Genomic DNA, 21,815 nt, shown 5'->3' with positions numbered 1-21,815 from the left:
CGTGTCGCGGCGCGATGCCGTATCGCGACCCAGGGCGTTTATTGGTCAGTAGCGGCCCAGCACCGTGGCCAGCAGCGCCATCCGCATGTACATGCCGTTCTCCGCCTGCCGGAAGTACGCGGCGCGCGGGTCCGAGTCCACCTCCACGCTGCGGAAACGCGGCATCAGCGTGCGCCGCCCCGGGACCCCCGAGCGAACCCGGCCCGGACCCCCGAGCCAGGCCCGGGACCCCCGAACGAGCCCCGGGGCCTCTGAGCCCGCCCGCCCCGGGGTTCCTGAGCAAACCCTCCCGGGGTCCCCGAGCCCGCCTGCCCCGGGATCCTCCAGCCCGCACTCGTCCCGGGACCTCTGCACCCCCATGGGACTCTAAAGACCTCCCTGACCCACGCGGAAGTCCTGACACCCCCCGGACCCGGCAGCCACCGCTCAAAGCGGATTGGCTCCCCCAAGCCCAGCAAGTGCAGTCCCCGCGGCTCCGAGCTCTCCCCAGCCCTGCCCGGCACACCGCAGTCCTCCTGCCCCTGACCCCCGGTGCCTTCCCGGACACCCTCAGCACACACAGCTCCCATGGCCCTGCCAGTGTCCCAGCGACCCCACTGCCCCAGCGACCCCACTGCCCCAGGGACCCCACTGCCCCAGCAACCCCAGTGCCCCAGGGACCCCAGTGCCCCAGCGACCCCACTGCCCCAGGGACCCCACTGCCCCAGCAACCCCAGTGCCCCAGGGACCCCAGTGCCCTCCCACAGCCCCCATGCCCTGTGCACACCCCTTCTGCCCTGTACATTTCATACCCGTTCTCCCAGACACCCCCTCCACACCTCCCCTGGCCCCCTGCAGCCGCCCCAGCTCCGTTGCCCCCTCCCCACCTGATCTCGTTGACACGGGGCAGGGGGTGCATCACCACCATCCTCTCCTTGGCCCGGGTCATGATGTGGGGTGTGAGGATGAACTTCCCGAAGCACTGAGGGAACAGACAGGGCCCTGAGCAGGGCAGGGGAGTGCCCGGGCCCCCCGAGGGCTGCAGGAGCCAGGCTCCCCTCACTCACAGCCTCGTAGTCCTCGGCCCGCTGGAAGCGCTCCTTCTGGATGCGGGTCACGTACAGCACGTCTGTGTCTGGCAGCGCCTCCTCGATGCTCCCGAACTCCTCCTGCACAGCACCGTGAGGTTGGGGGGGACACAGGGCTGGAATGTGTGGGGGCCACCCCCCGGCGTACCCCTCACCTGCTGGATGCCCCTGGAGGCCACGAAGCTGGTGATGTCGGCGGGCATGCGGAGCTCCGGCGGGGTGACGTAGCGCAGGTGCACGCGGTACAGCGTGAGCAGGCGCGCCAGGGAGTGCACCGTGCGCCCGTGCTTCAGGTCCCCCACCATGGTGATCTGGGGACAGCGGTCAGCCCGGCCTGCCCGGGGCCCCCTGAGACCCCAGCCGTGGCTCTGCCCCCCAGCTCACCGTCATGCCATTGACCGTGCCCAGCTCCTCGCGGATGGTGAAGATGTCCAGCAGTGCCTGCGTGGGGTGCTCGCCCACGCCGTCCCCCGCGTTGATCACCGGCTTGCGGCAGTGCCTGGCGGCCAGCTGGGCAAGGCAGGGCAGTGAGGGCAGGCGGGACACAATTCCCGTGGCCCCAGGGCAGGGGAGCCCAGCCCGGCCCAGCCGGGGAGCACAGCACCATCCCTGCCCTCGGGGCAGTCCCCGGTGCCCCCAGAGCAGGAGGCAGCTGCCCTGAGCCTCTCACCTCGACAGCGCCGGGCTGGGGGTGCCGCAGCACCAGCACGTCGGCGTAGCAGCACATGGTCTGCACGGAGTCAGCCAGCGACTCGCCCTTCTGCACCGAGGAGGTGGCCTCGCAGAAGGACAGCACGGAGCCCCCCAGCCGGCTCATGGCTGCCGCGAAGGAGCTGCTGGTGCGCGTGCTCACCTCGTAGAACATGCTGGCCATCACCTTCCCCTGCAGGGCCGGGCTGTCAGCTTGGGGAGCCCTGGCACCCCGCCTGGCACGGGGCTCCCTTAGGGTGCCCAGGGCTCCTCGGGGTGCCCAGGGGTCCCTCGGGGTGCCCGGGACTCCTCGGGGTGCCCAGGACTCCCTTAGAGTGCACGGGGCTCCTCGGGGTGCCCGGGGCTCCCTCAGGGTGCCTGGGGGTCCCTTGGGGTGCACGGGGCCCCCGTGGGGTACACAGGACTCCTCGGGGTGCCCATGGCACAGGTGAGTGCTCCGGGCACGGCTCACCTTGAGGATGTCCAGGCTGCGCTCCTTCTGCACCAGCATGCGCAGGGTGTGTGCCACGTTGAACAGGTGGGACAGCTGCGGGCACAGGCGGCGCCGGGGCTCAGCGGGGGCACAGGAGGCACCACAGCCCCCAGAGCCCCCTGCCCGCCCGGCCGGGCACCTGCTCCTTGGAGAACTGCCGCACAGAGAGCACGTGCTGCCCGACCAGGGGGTGCAGCAGCGGGGAGGTCTGGAAGTGGGGGGCGCGCTGCGGGGACGTCTGGCGCGGGACAGGGCCCAGCGTGTGGAAGTGGCTGTCCTGGGTCGCTGCCGAATCTGTGGCATGGAGAGCAGCCAGTCAGCCCACAGGCGTGCCCTGAGGGGCCCAGCCACCAGCCCCAGAGCCGGCATCCCCACTGTGGGCCCCTGCTGCACTCACCCGGTTCCGCTGCCTTCCTGCTGCCCTTCTCTCGAGTGTCCTCAGCTGGGTGGGAGAGGGGAGCAGGGGTGTTAGGGATGTGGCAGAGGTGGCACCCCAGGCCCTGCTCCTGTCCCAGCGCACTGCCAGTGTGGCACAGCCCTGCGGGCGCGTGGCAACACCGGGTGAAACCACGATGGCGTGACGCCAGAGTGACGGTGAACCAGAGACAGGCAGTCCGAGCCCCACGCTGTGCTGTGACCCTCTCCCTGCTCGCCCCGCGGTTCCCAGCTGGCCACCCCCAGGTCACGCCGGCAGTGAGGGTCCCCGAGGTGCCACGCAGGCTGGGGCAGGAGCGAGCGGGCGGCACGGCCGTGCCCTGTCCTACAGCGCCCAGCCCTGGTGCCGGGTGCCACAAGGGGCCCTCGGGGGGCACGCGGGCAGCCCGGGGCCTGCAGGGCACCTGGGGGAGGGGATGCACTCATGGGCTGCACGTGGTGCCAGCAGTGAGCCCCCGACATTACCGGTGCCTCGGGCGCCCGGGCGGTGCGCGGCTCCCAGCCTCCGGAACGCTGAACGGGACACAAGGGCTGGCGTCAGCGGGGCGCCCAGCCACGGTCCCACCCGGCCCCGGAGCGCGCCCGCTGCCCGCCCGCCCCGTACCTGGCAGCTCGGGGTCCGAGGCTCGGTGGATGCGGGGCGGGAGGTGGAAGCGCGTGTCCCCCGCGGGGCCGGGCCGGCGCGGGCTGGGCGCCCGTCCACGCAGCGCGTCACCCGCCACGGGCCGGGACTGCTCGGGGGGCTGCAACAGAGACCAGAATGGAGCACAGAGGGACCCCTGCCGGATCTGTGCACCCCGGTACTTTCACAGTCTCAGCACGTCACCAGCCACGGGCCAGGACTGCAATGAGAGACCAGGCTGGAGCCAGGGCACAGAGGGACCCCTGCCAGATCTGTGCACCCCGGTACCTTCACAGTCTCAGCACATCACCAGCCATGGGCCGGGATTGCTCAGGGGGCTGCAACAGAGACCAGAATGGAGCCAGGGCACAAGGGACACCTCTACTAGATCTGTGCAGCCCAGTACCTTCACAGTCTCAGCACGTCACCAGCCACGGGCCGGGACTGCTCGGGGGGCTGCAACAGAGACCAGAATGGAGCACAGAGGGACCCCTGCCGGATCTGTGCACCCCGGTACCTTCACAATCTCCTTGCTGGGGGCAACGTGTGGCAGCAGTGCAGCTCCTGCAGTCCACTTCCTCACATCCTGCCCATAGCCAGGGGGCACCAGCACCTGCAGCCACGGCAGGGATGGGATTAGGGAAATGGGGTCAGCACTGGGAGACCCCCTCTGTGATGGGGGCACCCTCAGTACAGGAAGGAAAGGAGCCAGGACCTTACCTGCCCATCGATGTAAGCAACCTCCCCACGCAGGACCACCCTGCGCACCGTGCCCTTGACCTGCATGCCCTCAAAGGGGGTCCAACGGGCCTTGGAGAACACTGTGCTGCTGGGGATGATCCACTCCTGCTCCAGGTCCACCTGCCAGGACAGCGGGTCAGAGGCAGAAGGGTGGGGGCTGCACCTGGGGTGGGAGGGCAAGGACACACCTCCACATAGGTGTCCTCCTGAGCAGGCAGCCCAAAGATCTTGCGAGGGTTCTCATAGAGGCGCTGCACGATGTCCTCCACGCTGAGCCTCCCCTCGGAGACGGCCGTCAGCAGCAGCGGCAGCATGGTCTCCAGGCCAGGGTACCCAGGGGGCGGCTCCTGCCCCTGCTTCTCCTCCAGCGTGTGGGGAGCTGCAGGACGGGGCTGTCACCGGGGCTGTCCCCACCGCTTTCCCCACGGCCACCACCCCTGGGCACTAACCGTGGTCAGTGGCAAAGCAGTCAATGATGTCCATGTTCTCCCAGAGCGCCTGCACGTCCTGGCGGGTGCCCAGCTCGGGCCGCACGGCCGCACGGCCCTTCCCCAGGCGGCCCAGGTCGTCCCGGCTCAGGAACAGGTGGTGCGGGGCCACCTCGCATGTCACCGGGACCCCTCTCTGCTTGGCCGCCTTGATGAGCAGGATCTGCGGCAGCCGAGGTTAGGGGCGCTGTGCTGTGATTGCAGGGGTTACCCCAGAACCCGGGTCCCTCCCATGATCATTCCCTCCCAGGTGTGTCAGTCACCTCTCCTTTCCCCACCCAGCACTGTCTGTCAGTCCTGCCATTCCAGAAGGGCATTCAGTGATTGGCAGAGTCACAGGATGCCCTCTACCCCTGGGGGGCACTGGGCCATCCAGGTGTCCCTTGTCCCTTTGTCCCTGCCCTCCTGTCCCTGCTTGGTGGCTCCCGACCCTTTCCCTGCCCTCTCCCCGGGGTTAAAGGAGCAGCACCCACGGGCTGAGGGAGTTCTGTGGGAGCTGGTGCTGCATTCAGAGGCCTGTGGGCCAGAATAAAGCTCTGCATCCCAACCCTCCATCAGAACCAACTCCTTCCTTTCCTTCACCATGGCCTCAAAGCTTCTCCACAGAGGGAAACCTGAGGAGCAGCCCCTGTTATGGGGGGAAGCTCCATCCCAGCAGCACTGGAGTCCCGGCATGCCTGGCCTTGTCCCCATGGGCCCAGTGCAACACCCAGCCAGCCCAAAGTGTCTGTGGGGTGAAACACCACACACCCAGCCAGCCAATGGTGTCTGTGAGTGAAACACCACACACCCAGCCAGCCCAAAGTGTCTGTGAGTGAAACACCACACACCCAGCCAGCCCAAAGTGTCTGTGGGGTGAAACACCACACACCCAGCCAGCCCAAAGTGTCTGTGGGGTGAAACACCACACACCCAGCCAGCCAAAGGTGTCTGTGGGGTGAAACACCACACACCCAGGCAGCCAAAGGTGTCTGTGGGGTGAAACACCACACACCCAGCCAGCCCAAAGTGTCTGTGGGGTGAAACACCACACACCCAGGCAGCCAAAGGTGTCTGTGAGGTGAAACACCACAGTGCCACTATTTGGTCCAGGCGCAGGGCCAGGCAAGCCAAGGCATGTCCTGTCTGGCAATATTGGTAATATTCCAATAAGTGTGGAACCCAGAGGGCCCCGTGCTCCCTCCCTGGAGCCCAGAGCTCGCCCTGCTCACCTCCTCCCTGCGGGCCACGTGGCAGATGTGGACGGGGCGCTGGTACAGCTGGGCCACCATCAGCACGGCGGCCACCGTCTGCCGCTCGGCGTGCGCCACGATGGGCAGGTGCCGCGGCCACTGCTCCAGGTGCTGGGGGCACAGGGCTGGTGGGCACCGGGGCCAGGAGCCACGTGCCCCTGCCAGCCCCTGCCAGCCCCGGCCCCCCTGCTCACCTCCATCCACAGCGACACGTCGTCCATCCGCAGGCTGGAGAAGGTGTCGTTCAGGTACATCTTGAGCCCGGCGGCTGCCCCAGCCAGGGGGCCCAGGGTGCCAGCGTTGTCCACAGAAGCCCCCAGGAAGAGAGCAAAATCACAGCGGGCCCCAGCCTCAGCCAGCTGCACAACAAGAGGCAGTGGGTGCTGCGGTGGGACCATCCTGCCACCAGCAACGAGCCCACTGTGGACAGTGAGCCCACCATGGATGTGAGCCCACCACGGCTGTGAGCCCACCACAGCCGGCACAGGAGGGGATGGGAGCACCAGGCTGGCAGCAGCTCCTCACCTTCTGTGCCAAGGCGAAAGAGGTGGCATCGGTGACAGCAGGGCTGGTGTTGGGCATGGCACACACCATGGTGACACCCCCGGCCAGGGCAGCTGCCGTGCCTGATGCAAAGTCCTCCTTGTGGGTGCCACCCGGCTCACGGAGGTGCACGTGGACATCGATCAGGCCTGGGGAGTGTCAGTGTCAGCACTGGCAGCTGCTGGCTACAGGGACACGAGGGACAAGGCCATCCCCCCAGTGCAGCATGGAAACATCTCTGCAGCACCTCCAGATGTGCCCGGCCTGGCTCCCAGCACTGTCCCTGCTCTGTGCTCTGCCCTGGGGCCACTGAACACCCACCTGGCAGACGGATGAGCTTCTGGGACGTCATGCAGTCCACGTGCATCTTCATTGGGGGTGCTGCCCCAATCTGGCCCAGTGCCTGCAGAAAGAGCAGCCGTGAGGCAGGACCAGGGGCAGCAGCAGGGGCCAGGGGATGATGCCTGTCCGAGGTGCCCCCCAAAACCAACCCCTGCGCAGCGGCACCCGCACACAGAGCCTGCCCCGCAGCACCCACAGCAGGGCTTCTGCTGCCCTGCTCTGCTCCCTGTGCTCACACCCGCGGTCCCCAGGCGCCCCAGCCCACCTCGACGAAGAGCTTTGTGCACTTGATGTCGATGATGAGGGGCACGGAGTAGTCGACGGCCAGGCGCCGGGTGCGGTAGCCCTTGGTGACGAAGGAGGAGAGGCGGCGGCCGCCCGAGTTGCGCATGGACAGGTTAATGACCATCTCAAAGTGGTTCTCGGCCAGGTAGTCCAGGATGCTGCGCTGGCTCTCCCGGGCACCGGCCTCGCTGCTGTCAGCCTCCTCAAAGTGCCAGTCCACGGCCTTCACCTGCGGGCAGTGACCCCATCAGGGCCCTGCACGCCCCGGCAGTGTCCCGGCCCCGCAGGGAGCCCCCAGCCCTGACCTTGATGCCGTGCTCGGTGTAGAAGTCGGCGGTGCCAAGGCTGGCATAGAGGTTGTAGCCGAGGCTCTCCAGCGTCCGCACCGTGGGCAGCAGCTCGCTCTTGTTCTGGAACCAAGCGGGGCCGGTCAGAGGGCAGAGAGGGACCCCCGGCCTCGCAGCAGCCTGACCCCACGCACCTTGTAGCTGCCGATGGTCAGCAGAATGTTCTTCTTGGGGATCTTGAAGCCGGTGCTGAGCATGGCCTTCAGGTACGCCTCGCAGCGGTTCTCCCCGAAGCAGGCAACCTCGCCCGTGCTGGTCATCTCCACACCCAGCACCACGTCAGCGCCCGCCAGGCGTGAGAAGGAGAACTGGGGCACCTGGGGGCAGGGGGATGCTCAGGGAATGCCCAGCCCTGCACCCCAGCCCGGCCCCACGGCCCCCACTCACCTTGACACCAACAATGCCTGTGCCCGTCATCAGCCCCACGGGCTCCACATCCTCACCCATGATCACCTGGCTGGCCAGAGCCACCAAGTCCACGCCCAGGGTCTTGGAGACGAAGGGGAAGGAGCGGGAGACACGAACATTGCACTCTATCACCTTCAGCTGGTCATCCTGGAGAGAGGGGACAGGATGAGGCAGGGCTGGGAGTGTGGGCTGCTCTCCCCTGGCCATGCAGTCCCAGTCCCAGGCACCTTGGCGATGAGCTGCAGGTTGAAGGGCCCTGTGACCTGCAGCTCCTGCCCAATGGCGTGCACAATGGCCTTGATGCGCTCCAGCGTCTTGGGGGTGATGTCCTGGGGGGGTGTCACCAGCGTGGCGTCCCCCGAGTGCACCCCAGCGTTCTCCACGTGCTCTGAGATGGCGATGGCCACCACCACGCCATCACAGGCCACCGCGTCCACGTCGATCTCCTGTGAGCAGAGCGCGGTCACAGCCTGTCCCTGGGCTGGGGGCTGGGGCTTTCAGGGGGCACCCCAGGGCTGGAGCAGCCTCCTGCACGGACCTTGGCCTCCTGGATGAACTTGGAAATGACCACAGGCTGCTCCTTGGACACAGCCACAGCGTTGCTCAGGAACTTCTCCAGGTCGCTGTCTGAGTAGGCCACGTTCATGGCAGCCCCGCTCAGCACGTAGGAGGGGCGCACGACGCACGGGTAGCCCACCTTGCAGCAGAAGTGCTTGGCTGACTGCGGACAGAAGGAACTTAGCACACACACACACAGCCACGCTGGGGCAGCCCTGTCCTGTTCGCTGGGCCCACCTCCATGTTGGAGAGCTCCTTCCAGAGGGGCTGGCTGATGCCGATGGAGTCCAGCAGGCGGGAGAACTTGAAGCGGTTCTCGGCGGAGTCGATGGCCTCCGGGGAGGTGCCCAGGATGCGGCACTGCTGCCGGTGCAGCGCCATGGCGATGTTGTTGGGCAGCTGCCCGCCCATGGACAGGATCACACCCTCGGGGTTCTCCAGCTCGTAGATGTCCATCACCACCTGCAGCAAGGTGCAGGGCAGGGGCAGGGCTGGGATGGAGCCATGGCAGCCCCCACCCAGCCCCGCAGCTGGCAGGCCCCAGCCCCTCACCTCAAAGGAAATCTCGTCGAAGTAGAGGCGATCACACATGTCATAATCGGTGCTCACTGTCTCAGGGTTGTAGTTCACCATGATTGTCTTGAAGCCCATCTATTGGAGGGTGGGACAAGGTGAGACCAGGGCCCCAACCCCTGCCCAGCCTCATCCTCTGAGCAAGGACACCCACCCCTCCCTCCATAGGGTAGAGGTGGGACACGGTGAGCCCAGAGCCCCCAACCCCTGCCCAGCCTCATCCTCTGAGCAAGGACACCCACCCCTCACTCCACAGGGTAGAGGTGGGACACGGTGAGCCCAGAGCCCCCAACCCCTGCCCAGCCTCATCCTCTGAGCAAGGACACCCACCCCTCCCTCCATAGGGTGCAGGTGGCACAAGGTGAGCCCAGAGCCCCCAAGCCCTGCCCAGCCTCATCCTCTGAGCAAAGACACCCACCCCTCACTCCACAGGGTAGAGGTGGGACACGGTGAGCCCAGAGCCCCCAACCCCTGCCCAGCCTCATCCTCGGAGCAGGGACACCCACCCCTCACTCCACAGGGTAGAGGTGGGACACGGTGAGCCCAGAGCCCCCAACCCCTGCCCAGTCTCATCCTCGGAGCAGGGACACCCACCCCTGCCTCCACAGGGAGCTGGGGCCCGCCTGACCTTGCGGAGCTCCTGGATGCAGCCCACAGCACACCAGTCAAACTCCACGCTGCTGCCGATGCGGTAGACGCCGGAGCCGATGACCATGACGTGGGGCTCACGGAAGGCCAGGTCGTGCTCAGAGCCGTTGTAGGTCAGGTACAGGTAGTTGGTTTGGGCCGGCCACTCCGCGGCCACGGTGTCGATCTGCTTCACCACCGGCAGGATCTTCAGGTCGCGCCGCATCTTCCGCACGGCCAGCTCGGTGCTGCACAGAGCGGGGTGAGCGGCGGGAGCCGGGCAGGGAGCAGAGCAGGGCCGTCCCCTCCCCGCCTCACCTGAGCACGGCCAGGGCCACCTGCTTGTCGGAGAAGCCGAGCTGCTTGGCGCGCTGGAGCACGGCGGGCGGCATGGTGCCCTGCTGGCCGCGGTAGGACTCCAGCAGCACCGCGTGGTCCGTGATGTTCTTCATCTTGTGCAGGAACCAGCGGTCAATCTTGGTCAGCTCATAGAGCCGCTCGATGCAGTAGCCGGCCCGCAGCGCCGCCGCCAGCACAAAGATCCGCTTGTCCGTCGGCGTCTCCAGCTCCTGCCAGGCCGAGGGGTGAGGGTGGCCCAGGGGGCAGGTGGGCACCTCTCCCCCCAGAATGGCACAGCCAGCACCAGCGCTCACCATGTCTGAGACCGGCTTCACCGTGTGATCAAAGCCCACGCAGTTCTCGTCCACCATCCTCAGAGCCTTCTGGAACGCCTCCTCAAAGTTCCTCCCAATGGCCATGACCTCCCCTGCACAAGGTGGGGTGAGCAGGCGGGTCCTGCGCCCGCCACGTGCCCACCGGTGCCGTCCCTCTGTGCTCACCCACGCTCTTCATGGAGCTGCCGATCTTGGTGCTGACACGCACGAACTTGCTGAGGTCCCAGCGCGGGATCTTCACCACGCAGTAGTCCAGGCTGGGCTCAAAGCTGGCCGTGGTGGAGTTGGTGACGGAGTTCCTGAGGAGGTGACGGGGTCAGCGGCTGGGGCCGTCCCACCAGGGCAGCACCCTGTCCCACACTGGTGGTACCTCACCTGAGGAGGGGCAGGGGGATGCCCAAGGCCAGTTTGGCAGCCACGTAGGCCAGCGGGTAGCCAGTGGCCTTGCTGGCCAGGGCCGAGCTGCGGGACAGCCGCGCGTTCACCTCGATGATGTAGTACTGTGGGCAGCAGGCAGGCAGGGTCAGGGGGGCCGTGGAACAGGCCAAGGCAGGGACACGGTGACACGGCCAGGCCCGCAGTGTCCCAGGGATGCTGCAGCACGGGGCCTGCTGTGGCACAGCCTCGTGGGACAGCTGGGGCAGGAGCCAGATCCCCCAGGCTGGGGATTGGCAGAAGGAGCCAGAACCCGCAGGGGGCTGCACGTACCTGCTCTGACTCGGGGTTGAGGGCAAACTGGATGTTGCACTCGCCCACGATGCCCAGGTGCTGCACCACCTTGATGGCTGTGCGCCTCAGCATGAAGTACTCGGTGTCATTGAGGGTCTGGCTGGGTGCCACCACGATGGACTCGCCCGTGTGGATCCCCAGCGGGTCCAGGTTCTCCATGTTGCACACCTGGCAGCAGAGGGGTCACTGCTCCACGTGCTGCGTGTGGTGTGTTCCTCCCAGTTCCCAGCACATCCTCCCCTGCCCAGTCAGGACTGGAATACACGATGTGTCCCACAGGGTGGACACCCAGCATTGGGTGCAGGGCTCTGTTCACAGGGTGCAGCTCCCAGTGGCACACAGCAGCTGTGCCAGCCCCACCAGAGGCACTGGGGAGCCCTCCCTGGGGACAAGGAGCAGCACAAGCCCCCAGCCCCTGCCCCACGTCCATCCCCCTGCAGCAGCCCAGGGCCTCCTCCATCCCGTACCGTGATGCAGTTGTTGTAGGCATCCCGCACCACCTCGTACTCAATCTCCTTCCAGCCCTTCAGGGACTTGTCCACCAGCACCTGGGAGGTGTGGGTGAAGGCCTGGCTCACCAGAGCCACCAGCTCCTCCCTGTTGTTGGCGAAGCCAGAGCCCAGCCCTCCCAGGGCGTAGGCAGAGCGCACCAGCACCGGGTACCCCAAGCGCTCAGCTGCTGCCTGTGCCTGCGGGGAGCAACGGGGTCAGGAACAGCAAGGGTCAGGAACAGGAGGGTCAGGAACAGCAGGGACAGGACCCTGCCCGGCCCCACAGCCCCCACAGCCCCCAGACCTGCTCCAGGGAGGCAGCAGCCTCGCTGGGCGCCACGTGCTCCCCGATCTCCTCCATCTTCTCCACGAAGACCTTGCGATCCTCCGTCATCTCAACGGAGGCCACGGGGGTGCCCAGCACCTGCACGCGGTACCGCTCCAGGACGCCCGCCTTGGTCAGCTCCACGCCGCAGTTGAGGGCTGTCTGTCCCCCGAAGGTCAGCAGCACCCCATCAGGCCGCTCGTTCCGGATCACCTGGGGCATGGCGAGGGGGACAGAAACCACGGTGGGTCCCGTGCTTTCCAGCTGCCTCCTCATCCGTGCTGCCCCCCAGGTGCCTTCCAACCCCATCCAGCCCCACCGCACCAGGCTCTGGGCCACCCCCCAGCCCAGCCCTCCCCGATGCCCCAGCTCTGCCATCCCTGCATGCCCAAATCGCCCTCTCCCAGCCAGCATCCCGGTGCTCACCTGGGTGACGTACTCCGGGGTGATGGGCAGGAAGTACACCTTGTCTGCCAGTCCCTTGGAGGTCTGCACGGTGGCGATGTTGGGGTTGATCAGCACCGTCTGGATGTTCTCCTCCTTCAGCGCTTTGATGGCCTCATGGGGAGCAGAGGGGTCACTGCTGGTGGCCCTGGGCCCCTGAGGCCACTACCACCCCCTGCCCTGGGACTGGCACTCACCTGTGACCCCGAGTAATCGAACTCGCCTGCCTGCCCAATGGAAAGGCCCCCGGAGCCCAGGATCAGCACCTTGCGGGGCCGGGCTGCCTCCGAGTGCCCCGCTGGGGCCTTGCTGTAGGTCAGCCACTCCTGCAGGCGCTCCCGCACTGGTGGAGGGGGATGTGGCACGCTGGGGACAGGGCTGGGGACACACACAGCCCCGTCCTGCAGCCCTCGGCCCAGGGTCCCGGCTGGCCCTCACACTCACACTCACACTCACACCCACCTGTGCGGGCGCCGCCCTGCCCGTCCCGCAGGTCCCGCGCCGCCTCCAGGAAGACATCAAAGAGACCCTCCAGGTCGGTGGGGCCGGCGCAGTGCTCGGGGTGGAACTGGACACTGTGCAGGGGGTCAGGCAGGGCATGCCCCACGGCCCCACACCCCACAGCCCCCCAGCCCCACAGCCCAGGCCCACCTGAAGAAGGGCTTGCTCTGGTGCACCAGGCCCTCGTTGGAGGCGTCGTTGGCGTTGGTGAAGAGCGGCAGCCAGCCGGGCGGGAGGCTGCCCGCCTGCACCGCAAAGCCGTGGTTCTGCGCCGTGATGAAGCAGCGCCGCGAGTCCTCGTGCACGCACGGCTGGTTGTGCCCGCGGTTCCCGTACCTGGCGGGGTATGGAGCTGTGACATTCTCTGAAAAATCCTTCCCTTAGGGTTTCTGCTCCTGAGGAGCTGAGAGGCCTCAGGAACAACACGTAAACAATGGTTATCTGCTGCTGTGGGATGCAACAGCTGCATCTGTGATTGGTCTCGTGTGGTTATTTCTAATTAATGGCCAATCATAGCCCAGCTGTCTGGACTGTCTTGGTCAGTCACAAGCCTTTCATTACTTTTCTATTCTTAGCTAGCCTTCTGATGAAATCCTTTCTTCTATTCTTTTAGTATAGTTTTAACATAATATATATCATAAAATAATAAATCAAGCCTTCTGAAACCCGAAGTCAGATTCTCTTCCCTCATCCTGGGACCCTGTGAACACCACCACAAAGGCACACACACAGCTGTCAGCCAGCTCCACAGCCAGGAGCCCTGTGCCAGCTCTGGACCCACAATTGTTGCAGTTCATTTGGGGGATCCCCAAGCTGTGTGCTCGCTGGTAGCAGCAGGCAGGCAAGGACTCCACACGGCTTCTGAGGGTGCTCATTAGATGAGGGTGCTAATTATTGCGGGTCCCAGCCCCGGGAGCAGCATGGCTTCTGAGGGAGAAGGGGGAGAGAGGGAGAGCCTGGGGGGAAAAGGGCCAAGAGAGGAAAAGGCCAAGAGAGACTCTGGTCTCTCCAGCACAGCCCAACAGGGAGATTCAAAGTGGGCACGGAATAAGATTTGGGCCAATGGGGTTACAGACCCATGATACCGCAGGGGAGGATCACAGGCTTGGAATAAAATGCACATTTTTGAGGGGTGAAACAGAGCAAACCATTTAACTAAAACGTACCACCACACCCACTCACTTCATCTTGTAGGTCGAGGCACCGAGGGCCAGGGCGAGCAGCTGGTGGCCCAGGCAGATGCCAAAGATGGGCTTGGGCTGGGGCGCATCCAGCAGCTGGCGTAGGCTGGACACTGTCTCCTGGCAGAGCTGTGGGTCCCCTGGGCCATTGCTGATGAACAGCCCGTCAAAGGCTGTGTCCAGAGAGCAGCAGGGTCAGAGTGGGGCCCCCAGCCCCTCAGCATTACAGAGGGGCTCCCAAGGTGCCCACAGGCCCACTGCAGGCACTCCCGGCAGAGCAGCACCCTGAGCCTGTGGCTCCCCAGACACCCAGCAGGGTTACAGCCAAGGTGTTCTGAGCCCACAGCACCATTCAGGTGGCAGCGAGGCCCTGCCAGTCCCCTATGGTGCCCCAAGCCACACCAATACCACAGACCAGAGTCCCCCATGCCACCACAGCAAGGCATCCCGAGCCCATGGCCCTGCTCCTGTGGTGCCACACTGAGGGCCTGAGCCCCAGAGCCCCCAGGAATGATGGCACCGAGGTTCCGCACCCCACAGCACTGAGCAGGACACAGGTGCCCGCTGTCCCCAGCGCTGAACATGCCGACACGGCTAAATCCCATTCCCCCCATCCCCTCAGTGGGACCCCAGCCTGTCCCCAGGCACTGCCGCCTCACCTGCAGGGTCCAGCGGGTGGTCCCAGGGCACCACAGTGACCGCGGCGCCCCGCCGGCACAGGCAGCGGATCTGGTTGTTCTTCAGGCCGCAGTCGACGGCGGTGACGCGCAGGGACCCGCCCGCGTTGAACACTCGCGGCGCCTGCGGGAGGGGAGCGATCACCGGGGCTGCTGCCGGGGCAGCCCCACAGCCAGGGCCGCACAGCCCCTCCGCAGCCCCCGGCCCCGCCCGGAGCCCCGCACACCTTCAGCGACACCTCCCGCACCAGGTGCTCCGTGTTGGGGTCCTCAAAGGCGACGCTGCCCTCGGGGGTCCCGTCCGGCACCAGCTTCCCCAGCAGCGTCCCCTTCTCGCGGATCTTCTTGGTGAGCGCCCGGGTGTCCACCCCTGCGAGGGGCTGTGAGACACGGCCCCGGGCCCCGGCCCGCCCCAGCAGCGCCGTCGCCCCAAATCCCAACAGAGGCTCCAGCCCCGGGTGGGCAAAGCTCAACAGAGACGGGTCTGCTCTCAGAACGTGCAGACCCACAGTCCCACCCTGCCATCTCCCCAGTCCCACCTTCCAGCCCGGGGATGTTCTGCTCCTTCAGCCACTGGTCCAGGGACTGGGATGCGCTCCAGTGGCTCGGGGTCTCTGAGCACTCGCCCACCACCAGCGCAGCCACGTGGATCTTGCTGGACTCAAACCACTGCAGGGACAGAGGCAGAGGGTCACCAGCCCAGGAGAAGCCCATGGATCACAGACCCCATTCCCAGAGCACAGGACCAGCCCTCCCGCTGCCGGGCTGCCACCTGCCCCCACTTTGCCCACACCTATGCAGCGAGGCTGAGCCTCAGTCCAGCAAAGTCCCTCTGGATCAGGGAGCCCCAGAATGGGGTACCCAGGCCCCCACAGCGCTGCTGGACCACTGCCCACATGCCAACACAGCTCATGCCACGGGAACCCTCAGCTTGGCACAGCTGCAGCACAAAGAAAGCCCATGGGAAAGCACCACTCCCACCGACCACATCAGTATGTCCCGTGCCATGGGATCAGGGCACTGGCACCCACCCAGCACGGCCCAGGGAGGGCTGCTGACACGAGACCCCGCAGGGTGGGCGTGGGGAGGCCGGCGGGGCACGGCCGCAGCAGCGCTGGACTCTGCCCCAGCACGGACAGCGTGGAGGCCAAGGGGCTGGAGGGGGCTGGGGCTGAGCAGCCCCTCTGGCACAGGGGCTCGAGATTCCCACCCTGCAATAGAGCCCAGCTGAGGGAACACACAGCCTGCACCCCACGGGCTGCCAGGGACACCAGGGACACACAGCCTGTCCCATGGGCTGCCAGGGACACACAGCCTGCGCCCCACGGGCTGCCAGGGACACCAGGGACACACAGCCTGTCCCATGGGCTGCCAGGGACACACAGCCCGCACCCCACACACGGCCCAGAGCACCCCATGGGCTGCCAGGGCACCCCAGCGCTCGGGGGTCTCCTCTGCCCAGCCCCGGCCCTCCCCATGTCAGACCCCACTGCAGCCCCGCACGTCGGAGCCAAACCTCTCCGTGCCACCATGTGCCGCTCGCTGTGCCCTGGCACCATCCCGCCCTGGCACCCGTGACACCCTGCAGCGTCCCGTAGTGCCACCGCCACAGCGGCACCGGGCGGGACGCGCAGGGCCCCTGCTCACCCTGCTGAGGCCGAAGGCGTCGGGCTCGTCGCGGGGCACGCCGTAGTTACCGACCAGCGGGTAGGTGAGCACCAGGATCTGCGCCTTGTACGAGGGGTCGGTCAGGGCCTCGGGGTAGCCCACCATGCCGGTCTGGAACACTGCGGGGATGGGCACGGGGTGATGGGGGCACCGGGCCGGGCACGGCCGGGCCCATCCCGGCCCCGCGCCCCGGACAGGCCCCACGGCGGGCCCCGGGCGGAGGGAGGCACCGAGCCCGGCCGGATCCGCTCCTTCCCGCTCCTTCCCGCTCCCGCGCCGCCCTACAGCATCCCGGCCCCCGGCCACACTCACCGACTTCCCCCGCGGCCGCGGCCCCGACGGCCCCGAAGGGGCGGCCGGGCAGCACGGACCCGTCCTGCAGCACCAGCCGGGCCATGGCGCCGCCACGTGCGCTCCGCTCCAGGACTCCGCGGCGGCCACCGAGCGGGGAGAGCCCGCCCGGCTGCAGCGGCGGCGGGAGGATCCGGGGCGGGGCGGCAGCGGCACCGCCCCCGGGGCGGGACAGCGGCGGCACCTGGAGCACCGGCGATGGCGGGACAGCGCGGCACCGGGAGCACCGGCCGATGGCGGGGCGATAGCGGGGCAGAGGAAAGCATCGAGCCAGGGCCTGACAGCCGGTTGGCGGGGCATGGCTGGAGATGCTGGTACAGGCGAGCACCGGAGCTCCACCGGTATCACGCCAGGCACAAGGCTGGATAGGGAATTCGCGGTCCTGGACCGCAAGAACGGCTCCCGAATAGAGAGAAGCGGGCAAGTAGCGCTCCCACGGATATCGTCCCATCCCATGTATTCGTTCTATCGTTAACCAGGAAAACCAGGGGAGAGCGCGAACGCAGTCCCCCACTACCACAAATTATGCAGTCGAGTTTCCCGCATTTGGGGAAATCGCAGGGGTCAGCACACCCGGAGTGCAAGGAGATGAGCCTCGCCCTGGGAAAACCACCTGCCTGATCATGGTGTCTCCCCTGCCAGGTAAGTATGCCCCACCCGCCCCGCCGCCCGCCTGCCCCGCCCAACGCACGCCCGCCCAGCGCACGCCCGCCCCGGCCCGGCCCCGACCCCGCCCGGCCCTGCCGCGCTGCGGCCCGGCCCGCACGGCCCGGCACGGCCCGGCCCGCGCCAAGCCCGCGGACGCGCCGGGACAGCGCGGGCTTGGCGCGGGATCGGGCCCGGCATGCCGCGCGGCGGGGACAAATCTGCATGGACACGCCCCCAGCCGCGGCAGCGCCGGCACCGGCCCCGGGCTCTGCTCCCGCCGCCCGTGCCGGGGCTGCGCCGCTCCGCGCCCGCCGGACCCGCGGGAGGGGCACCCGGACAGCTCCAGCGCTGCCTCCTGATACAAAACTTAACATCCAAACCGAATTTTATTTCTATGTTTCTTTATTTTAAAGAGAGCAGGCAAGCAGCGCTGGGTGGCCGGGCAGTCACCGCTCCCCTCGCACACACCGCTTACAAGTTCACCAGCGGGTATGAACTGTTTTTAAGGCTACGATGCATTTTCCAGTGTGCTTGGTTAGTCCGAATCAGCAAATATCAATGAGCTGGGATCAGCCATTTCATACATTTCATAATCTTTCCAAGTAGTTGTCGGCTTCCTGTTGTGAAAAATGCATGTATTTTATGATTGGCTTTTCGCAAATATTAAAATGAATATAATATGTGTTGTGTTAGAAAGCAATGCTGCATTAATTTTCTTAAGTACTGCGTTAAATATAGTTTTAGGTTATAAAAATAGGTTGTTAAAATAGAAACTGTGCTATGGAAGATTTTTTTTTTAAAGAAAGGACTGGCAGCGAGATAACAGCCACAGGACACCTAGTTCGTTCAGAGAAAAAGAATTTATGGCCTTCTTATCGGAAGAAACTGACTTCTTCCCGCCTCGAAGGAGCTATTAGGATTAGAGGGGAGAAGTTGATGAAGACCAGACAGAATCCTGTGTTTGAATGGAATTTATGCATCACGGATGAGGTGTATGAATATGCAACGGGCTACTGTTCTTAAGGGTCAATCCTTTGTTAACGGGTGTCCTTTTTCGGGCTCGTGCTGCCCAGAAAAGGTACCCGGACATCCGTAACTCTTTGTTTTTATTGTCTCATATTGTCTTAATTCAATTTGTCCAAATTGTTATTACTCTAATTGTGTTACTATTTTTATAACTATTTTATTACTATTAAACTTTTAAAAAATTTAAAAACAAGTGATTGGCGTTTTTCACACTGTCCTTCTTGTGGTCAGCTGAAGGGAGGCATTTCACCAGCATCTGCTACATGATTTTTGTCTGGTACCAGCGCACCAAGCTTTTTATTATACATAAGCATTTCATTGCTTTGTTGCAATATCCTTTAGCTTAACCACCGCTTCCTCTATTTTATTCTAAGCATCAATCGTTTTTGCTTCCTCATCTCTTTACTTTACTATACTTCTTCTATTTTTTTTTTTTTTTGTTTTTTTGTTCTATGCTTTATTTGGTCAGAAAGTTTCAAAACCGTTCTTTGCAGTTATCCCAGGGGACTGGGTTCACTTTTGCAGCAGCAGACACAAGCATTTGCTGATTCCATTGCCCATCGACACGAATCACAAAAAAACATTTTTACACTCCTTGCCGGGGCCGGTCCCTCGTTTGCTCAGCCCTGCCGAGCGCTGACGTTTCGGGTCAGTCCAGCTCCTGTCCCAGCTCCTGTCCCGGTGCCGGGGGCTGGCCTGGGTCAGTCCAGCTCCTGTCCCAGCTCCTGTCCCGGTGCCGGGGGACTGGCCCGGGTCAGTCCAGCTCCTGTCCCAGCTCCTGTCCCGGTGCCGGGGGGCTGGCACGGAGCCGGCGCGGGCGGGGAGGGGACCCCGCAGCCCCGGCACGGGCGGCGGGAGCAGAGCCCGGGGCCGGTGCCGGCGCTGCCGCGGCTGGGGGCGTGTCCATGCAAATGAGATGCCCGCCGCGCGGCATGCCGGGCCCGATCCCGCGCCAAGCCCGCGCTGTCCCGGCGCGTCCGCGGGCTTGGCGCGGGCCGGGCCGTGCCGGGCCGTGCGGGCCGGGCCGCAGCGCGGCAGGGCCGGGCGGGGTCGGGGCCGGGCCGGGGCGGGCGTGCGCTGGGCGGGCGTGCGTTGGGCGGGGCAGGCGGGCGGCGGGGCGGGTGGGGCATACTTACCTGGCAGGGGAGACACCATGATCAGGCAGGTGGTTTTCCCAGGGCGAGGCTCATCCCTTGCACTCCGGGTGTGCTGACCCCTGCGATTTCCCCAAATGCGGGAAACTCGACTGCATAATTTGTGGTAGTGGGGGACTGCGTTCGCGCTCTCCCCTGGGTTTTCTACTCAAAGAATAGATATTAGTCGATCCTACTAGTGAAAGCCTATGTCAGTTCTGGTCCCCGTAGTAGGGGACCTTGAGTGAAACTCGGCTCCGAACCGCGTTAACGGAGGCTGTCAGAGTGTCCCCGTCCCGTCCCCGGTAGGTGGCTCAGGGATAGCCTCGGGTCCTGAAGGGGCTCCCGCCGTGCCCTCCGCAAACGAGCGCTGCCGGTGCCCCGGTTATTCCCCGCTGGAATTGGAGAGCGGCTCCCGAGGGGGGTCAGGAATGCCGCGTCTGGAGCCGGGATGATCCTGGCCGGTCCCACCCCGACCTGCGGGCCCAGGGCAACACGTGGCGGAGAGCTGGTCCGAGCGGTTCTGAGCGGTGCCGAGCTGTTCCGAGCGGTTCCGGGCCCTTCCGAGCCGTTCCGAGCCGTTCCGAGCCGTTCCGAGCGGCTCCAAGCCGTTCCGAGCAGGTCCGAGCCGGGCAGGAGGCGCAGAGATGCCGGTCCCGCTCGGTGATCGCTGTCCCGGTCACACCGATCGGGTCCGCGAGTGCTACTGCACTTCCAGCGACGGGAACTCATGGTCCTTGTGAACCATTAGAGTTGATATAAAAGGGAATTCATCCCCTTTCTTGCTGAATAGAACAAACTGCGTACAATGTTGTGCTTTGTCGGAACGCAAGAAATTCCTCTGGCTAACCTGGAGGAATCGAGACCCTGACAGGGGGCTCGGAGACCTTGACACGGAGTCAAAAACACCTGTGCTTTCGATTTTAGCTCTTGGAAAAACCAATTGCCAACCTTGTATGAGGATTCACAAGCTTTTACGAAAGTTTAAGTAGAATGATAGTTTATCACAGGGTGAAAGGTGGGATTTTGGGGTTTTTAGAATGGAGGCTCACGAGGCAAGATGGAGGAATCTGGGCATGTCCAGTCCTTCTCCTTCTTCTTGGCCTCCATCTTCTGCTGTGATGGTGGCACTTTTCGGTTGGTTCAGGGCAGAGACTGTCTAACATAGGTGATAGGTATGGGGAAATTAATGTACACGTAGTTTATTGTATAAAAGATAAAGCCGCCTCTGAAGGTGGTCACTGTGCCTGAACCCGACCTGCCAGACACACCTCGGAGGTCAGAGAAAGAATGTTATAGATAAGAAATAATAAACAGCCTTGAGAACGAGAACAGAGGAATCCTGGCTCCTTCTTCGGCTGCCGGGCTGGGAAGAGAGGCTCCCTAAGACATCTCGGGGTCATCATGACCACAGAGACCTCCGAGAGTGCTGAACCGTAACAAACGAAATGCGCAGCAAAGGAGGCTTCAGCTGCAAATACAGAAAAACCCGCTCTGAAAAGGACGAGCGGAAGAGCTAATGAGAACACAGTAACTGCCAAGGACACAAGGTAACGAAATTCCGTACGCTTCCAGAAGGCGTTCCGTCGATTCTGTCCTTAACCAGAAACACCAGGGGAGAGCGCGAACGCAGTCCCCCACTACCACAAATTATGCAGTCGAGTTTCCCGCATTTGGGGAAATCGCAGGGGTCAGCACACCCGGAGTGCAAGGGATGAGCCTCGCCCTGGGAAAACCACCTGCCTGATCATGGTGTCTCCCCTGCCAGGTAAGTATGCCCGACACACCCCACCGCCCGCCTGCCCCGCCCAACGCACGCCCGCCCAGCGCACGCCCGCCCCGGCCCGGCCCCGACCCCGCCCGGCCCTGCCGCGCTGCGGCCCAGCCCGCACGGCCCGGCACGGCCCGGCCTGCGCCAAGCCCGCGGACGCGCCGGGACAGCGCGGGCTTGGCGCGGGATCGGGCCCGGCATGCCGCGCGGCGGGCACAAATCTGCATGGACACGCCCACTCACCGCTACCGCACCGCTATTGCCGCTTCTGCCGCGCGCTCCCACTGCCCCGCCCCCCGGCCCGGCTTCTCCAGGCCCCGCCCCCTCGCCGACCGGAACCGGCTGCTGGTCCTGGTCCGGTTCCTGGTCCGGTTCCTGGTCCCGGTGCCGGTGCCGTGGTGCTGCCGGGACTCGGTGTCAGAGCGCAGCGGAGCCGCAGCCGCAGCAGAGCGCGGCCAGCACGGGAGCGGCAGCGGGAGCGGAGCCGGAGGGCAGCGCCGGGCCCGGGGAAAGGGACACGGGGTTGTGTCCGGGACACCGAGAGCTCCGCCGGTGGCTGGGCCTGCCCGGGGAAAGGGGCACGGGGCTGCGAGAGACCGGCGGGGCTCCGCGGGACCGCGCTGGGTGTAATGCTCTGTACTGGGCTCAGCACAGTCCAGGACAGCACACTGACAGGGTGGCACCTGCACAGCCTGTTGCGTTGCGATTTCAGGGGTTACCCCAGGACCCCGGGTTTCTCCCCTGA

At 65.1% G+C, this 21,815-nt stretch overlaps 1 protein-coding gene and 3 non-coding genes across 7 annotated transcripts; 1 reads left to right on the top strand and 3 right to left on the bottom strand.

Annotated features, from left to right (window-relative positions):
• Positions 1–24: 24 nt before the first annotated feature.
• On the bottom strand, positions 25–16,547 carry CAD (carbamoyl-phosphate synthetase 2, aspartate transcarbamylase, and dihydroorotase). Of its 4 annotated transcripts, XM_058800952.1 has the most exons (45): positions 16,454–16,547; positions 16,121–16,260; positions 15,013–15,142; positions 14,701–14,843; positions 14,456–14,597; positions 13,798–13,969; positions 12,766–12,951; positions 12,577–12,689; positions 12,312–12,457; positions 12,097–12,228; positions 11,650–11,883; positions 11,322–11,543; positions 10,834–11,022; positions 10,501–10,625; positions 10,291–10,424; positions 10,105–10,217; positions 9,770–10,020; positions 9,453–9,699; positions 8,804–8,902; positions 8,489–8,713; positions 8,232–8,414; positions 7,921–8,139; positions 7,673–7,840; positions 7,420–7,602; positions 7,244–7,348; positions 6,919–7,167; positions 6,633–6,714; positions 6,294–6,460; positions 5,963–6,127; positions 5,748–5,879; positions 4,498–4,699; positions 4,237–4,427; positions 4,028–4,168; positions 3,825–3,920; positions 3,290–3,428; positions 3,151–3,198; positions 2,648–2,692; positions 2,390–2,544; positions 2,230–2,304; positions 1,738–1,950; positions 1,452–1,577; positions 1,223–1,378; positions 1,047–1,148; positions 867–961; positions 25–148 (listed from the first exon to the last, which is right to left on the bottom strand). In XM_058800952.1, exons 1-45 carry the CDS (start codon positions 16,536–16,538, stop codon positions 46–48), a joined length of 6,768 nt encoding a protein of 2,255 aa, XP_058656935.1. In that variant the 5' UTR covers positions 16,539–16,547; the 3' UTR covers positions 25–45. The 4 variants fall into 4 exon arrangements, with proteins under 4 accessions (XP_058656935.1, XP_058656932.1, XP_058656934.1 ...); XM_058800949.1 differs by lacking the exon at positions 3,151–3,198 and having other exon boundaries at positions 2,648–2,687; positions 3,279–3,428; positions 16,454–16,538; XM_058800951.1 differs by lacking the exon at positions 3,151–3,198 and having other exon boundaries at positions 3,290–3,419; positions 3,852–3,920; positions 16,454–16,538.
• Positions 16,548–16,977: 430 nt separating this feature from the next.
• Positions 16,978–17,142, bottom strand: LOC131556392 (U1 spliceosomal RNA). The gene has a single exon (XR_009274628.1). It is a non-coding gene; the product is annotated as a U1 spliceosomal RNA (small nuclear RNA).
• Positions 17,143–19,294: 2,152 nt separating this feature from the next.
• Positions 19,295–19,458, top strand: LOC131556387 (U1 spliceosomal RNA). The gene has a single exon (XR_009274624.1). It is a non-coding gene; the product is annotated as a U1 spliceosomal RNA (small nuclear RNA).
• Positions 19,459–20,911: 1,453 nt separating this feature from the next.
• On the bottom strand, positions 20,912–21,075 carry LOC131556386 (U1 spliceosomal RNA). The gene has a single exon (XR_009274623.1). It is a non-coding gene; the product is annotated as a U1 spliceosomal RNA (small nuclear RNA).
• Positions 21,076–21,815: the final 740 nt, after the last annotated feature.

The sequence above is a fragment of the Ammospiza caudacuta genome, chromosome 3 (assembly GCF_027887145.1).
Source record: "Ammospiza caudacuta isolate bAmmCau1 chromosome 3, bAmmCau1.pri, whole genome shotgun sequence".
NCBI lineage: Eukaryota > Metazoa > Chordata > Aves > Passeriformes > Passerellidae > Ammospiza > Ammospiza caudacuta.
The sequence above is the reverse complement of the archived record's forward strand: the minus strand, read 5'-3'. Positions and strand labels throughout refer to the sequence as shown.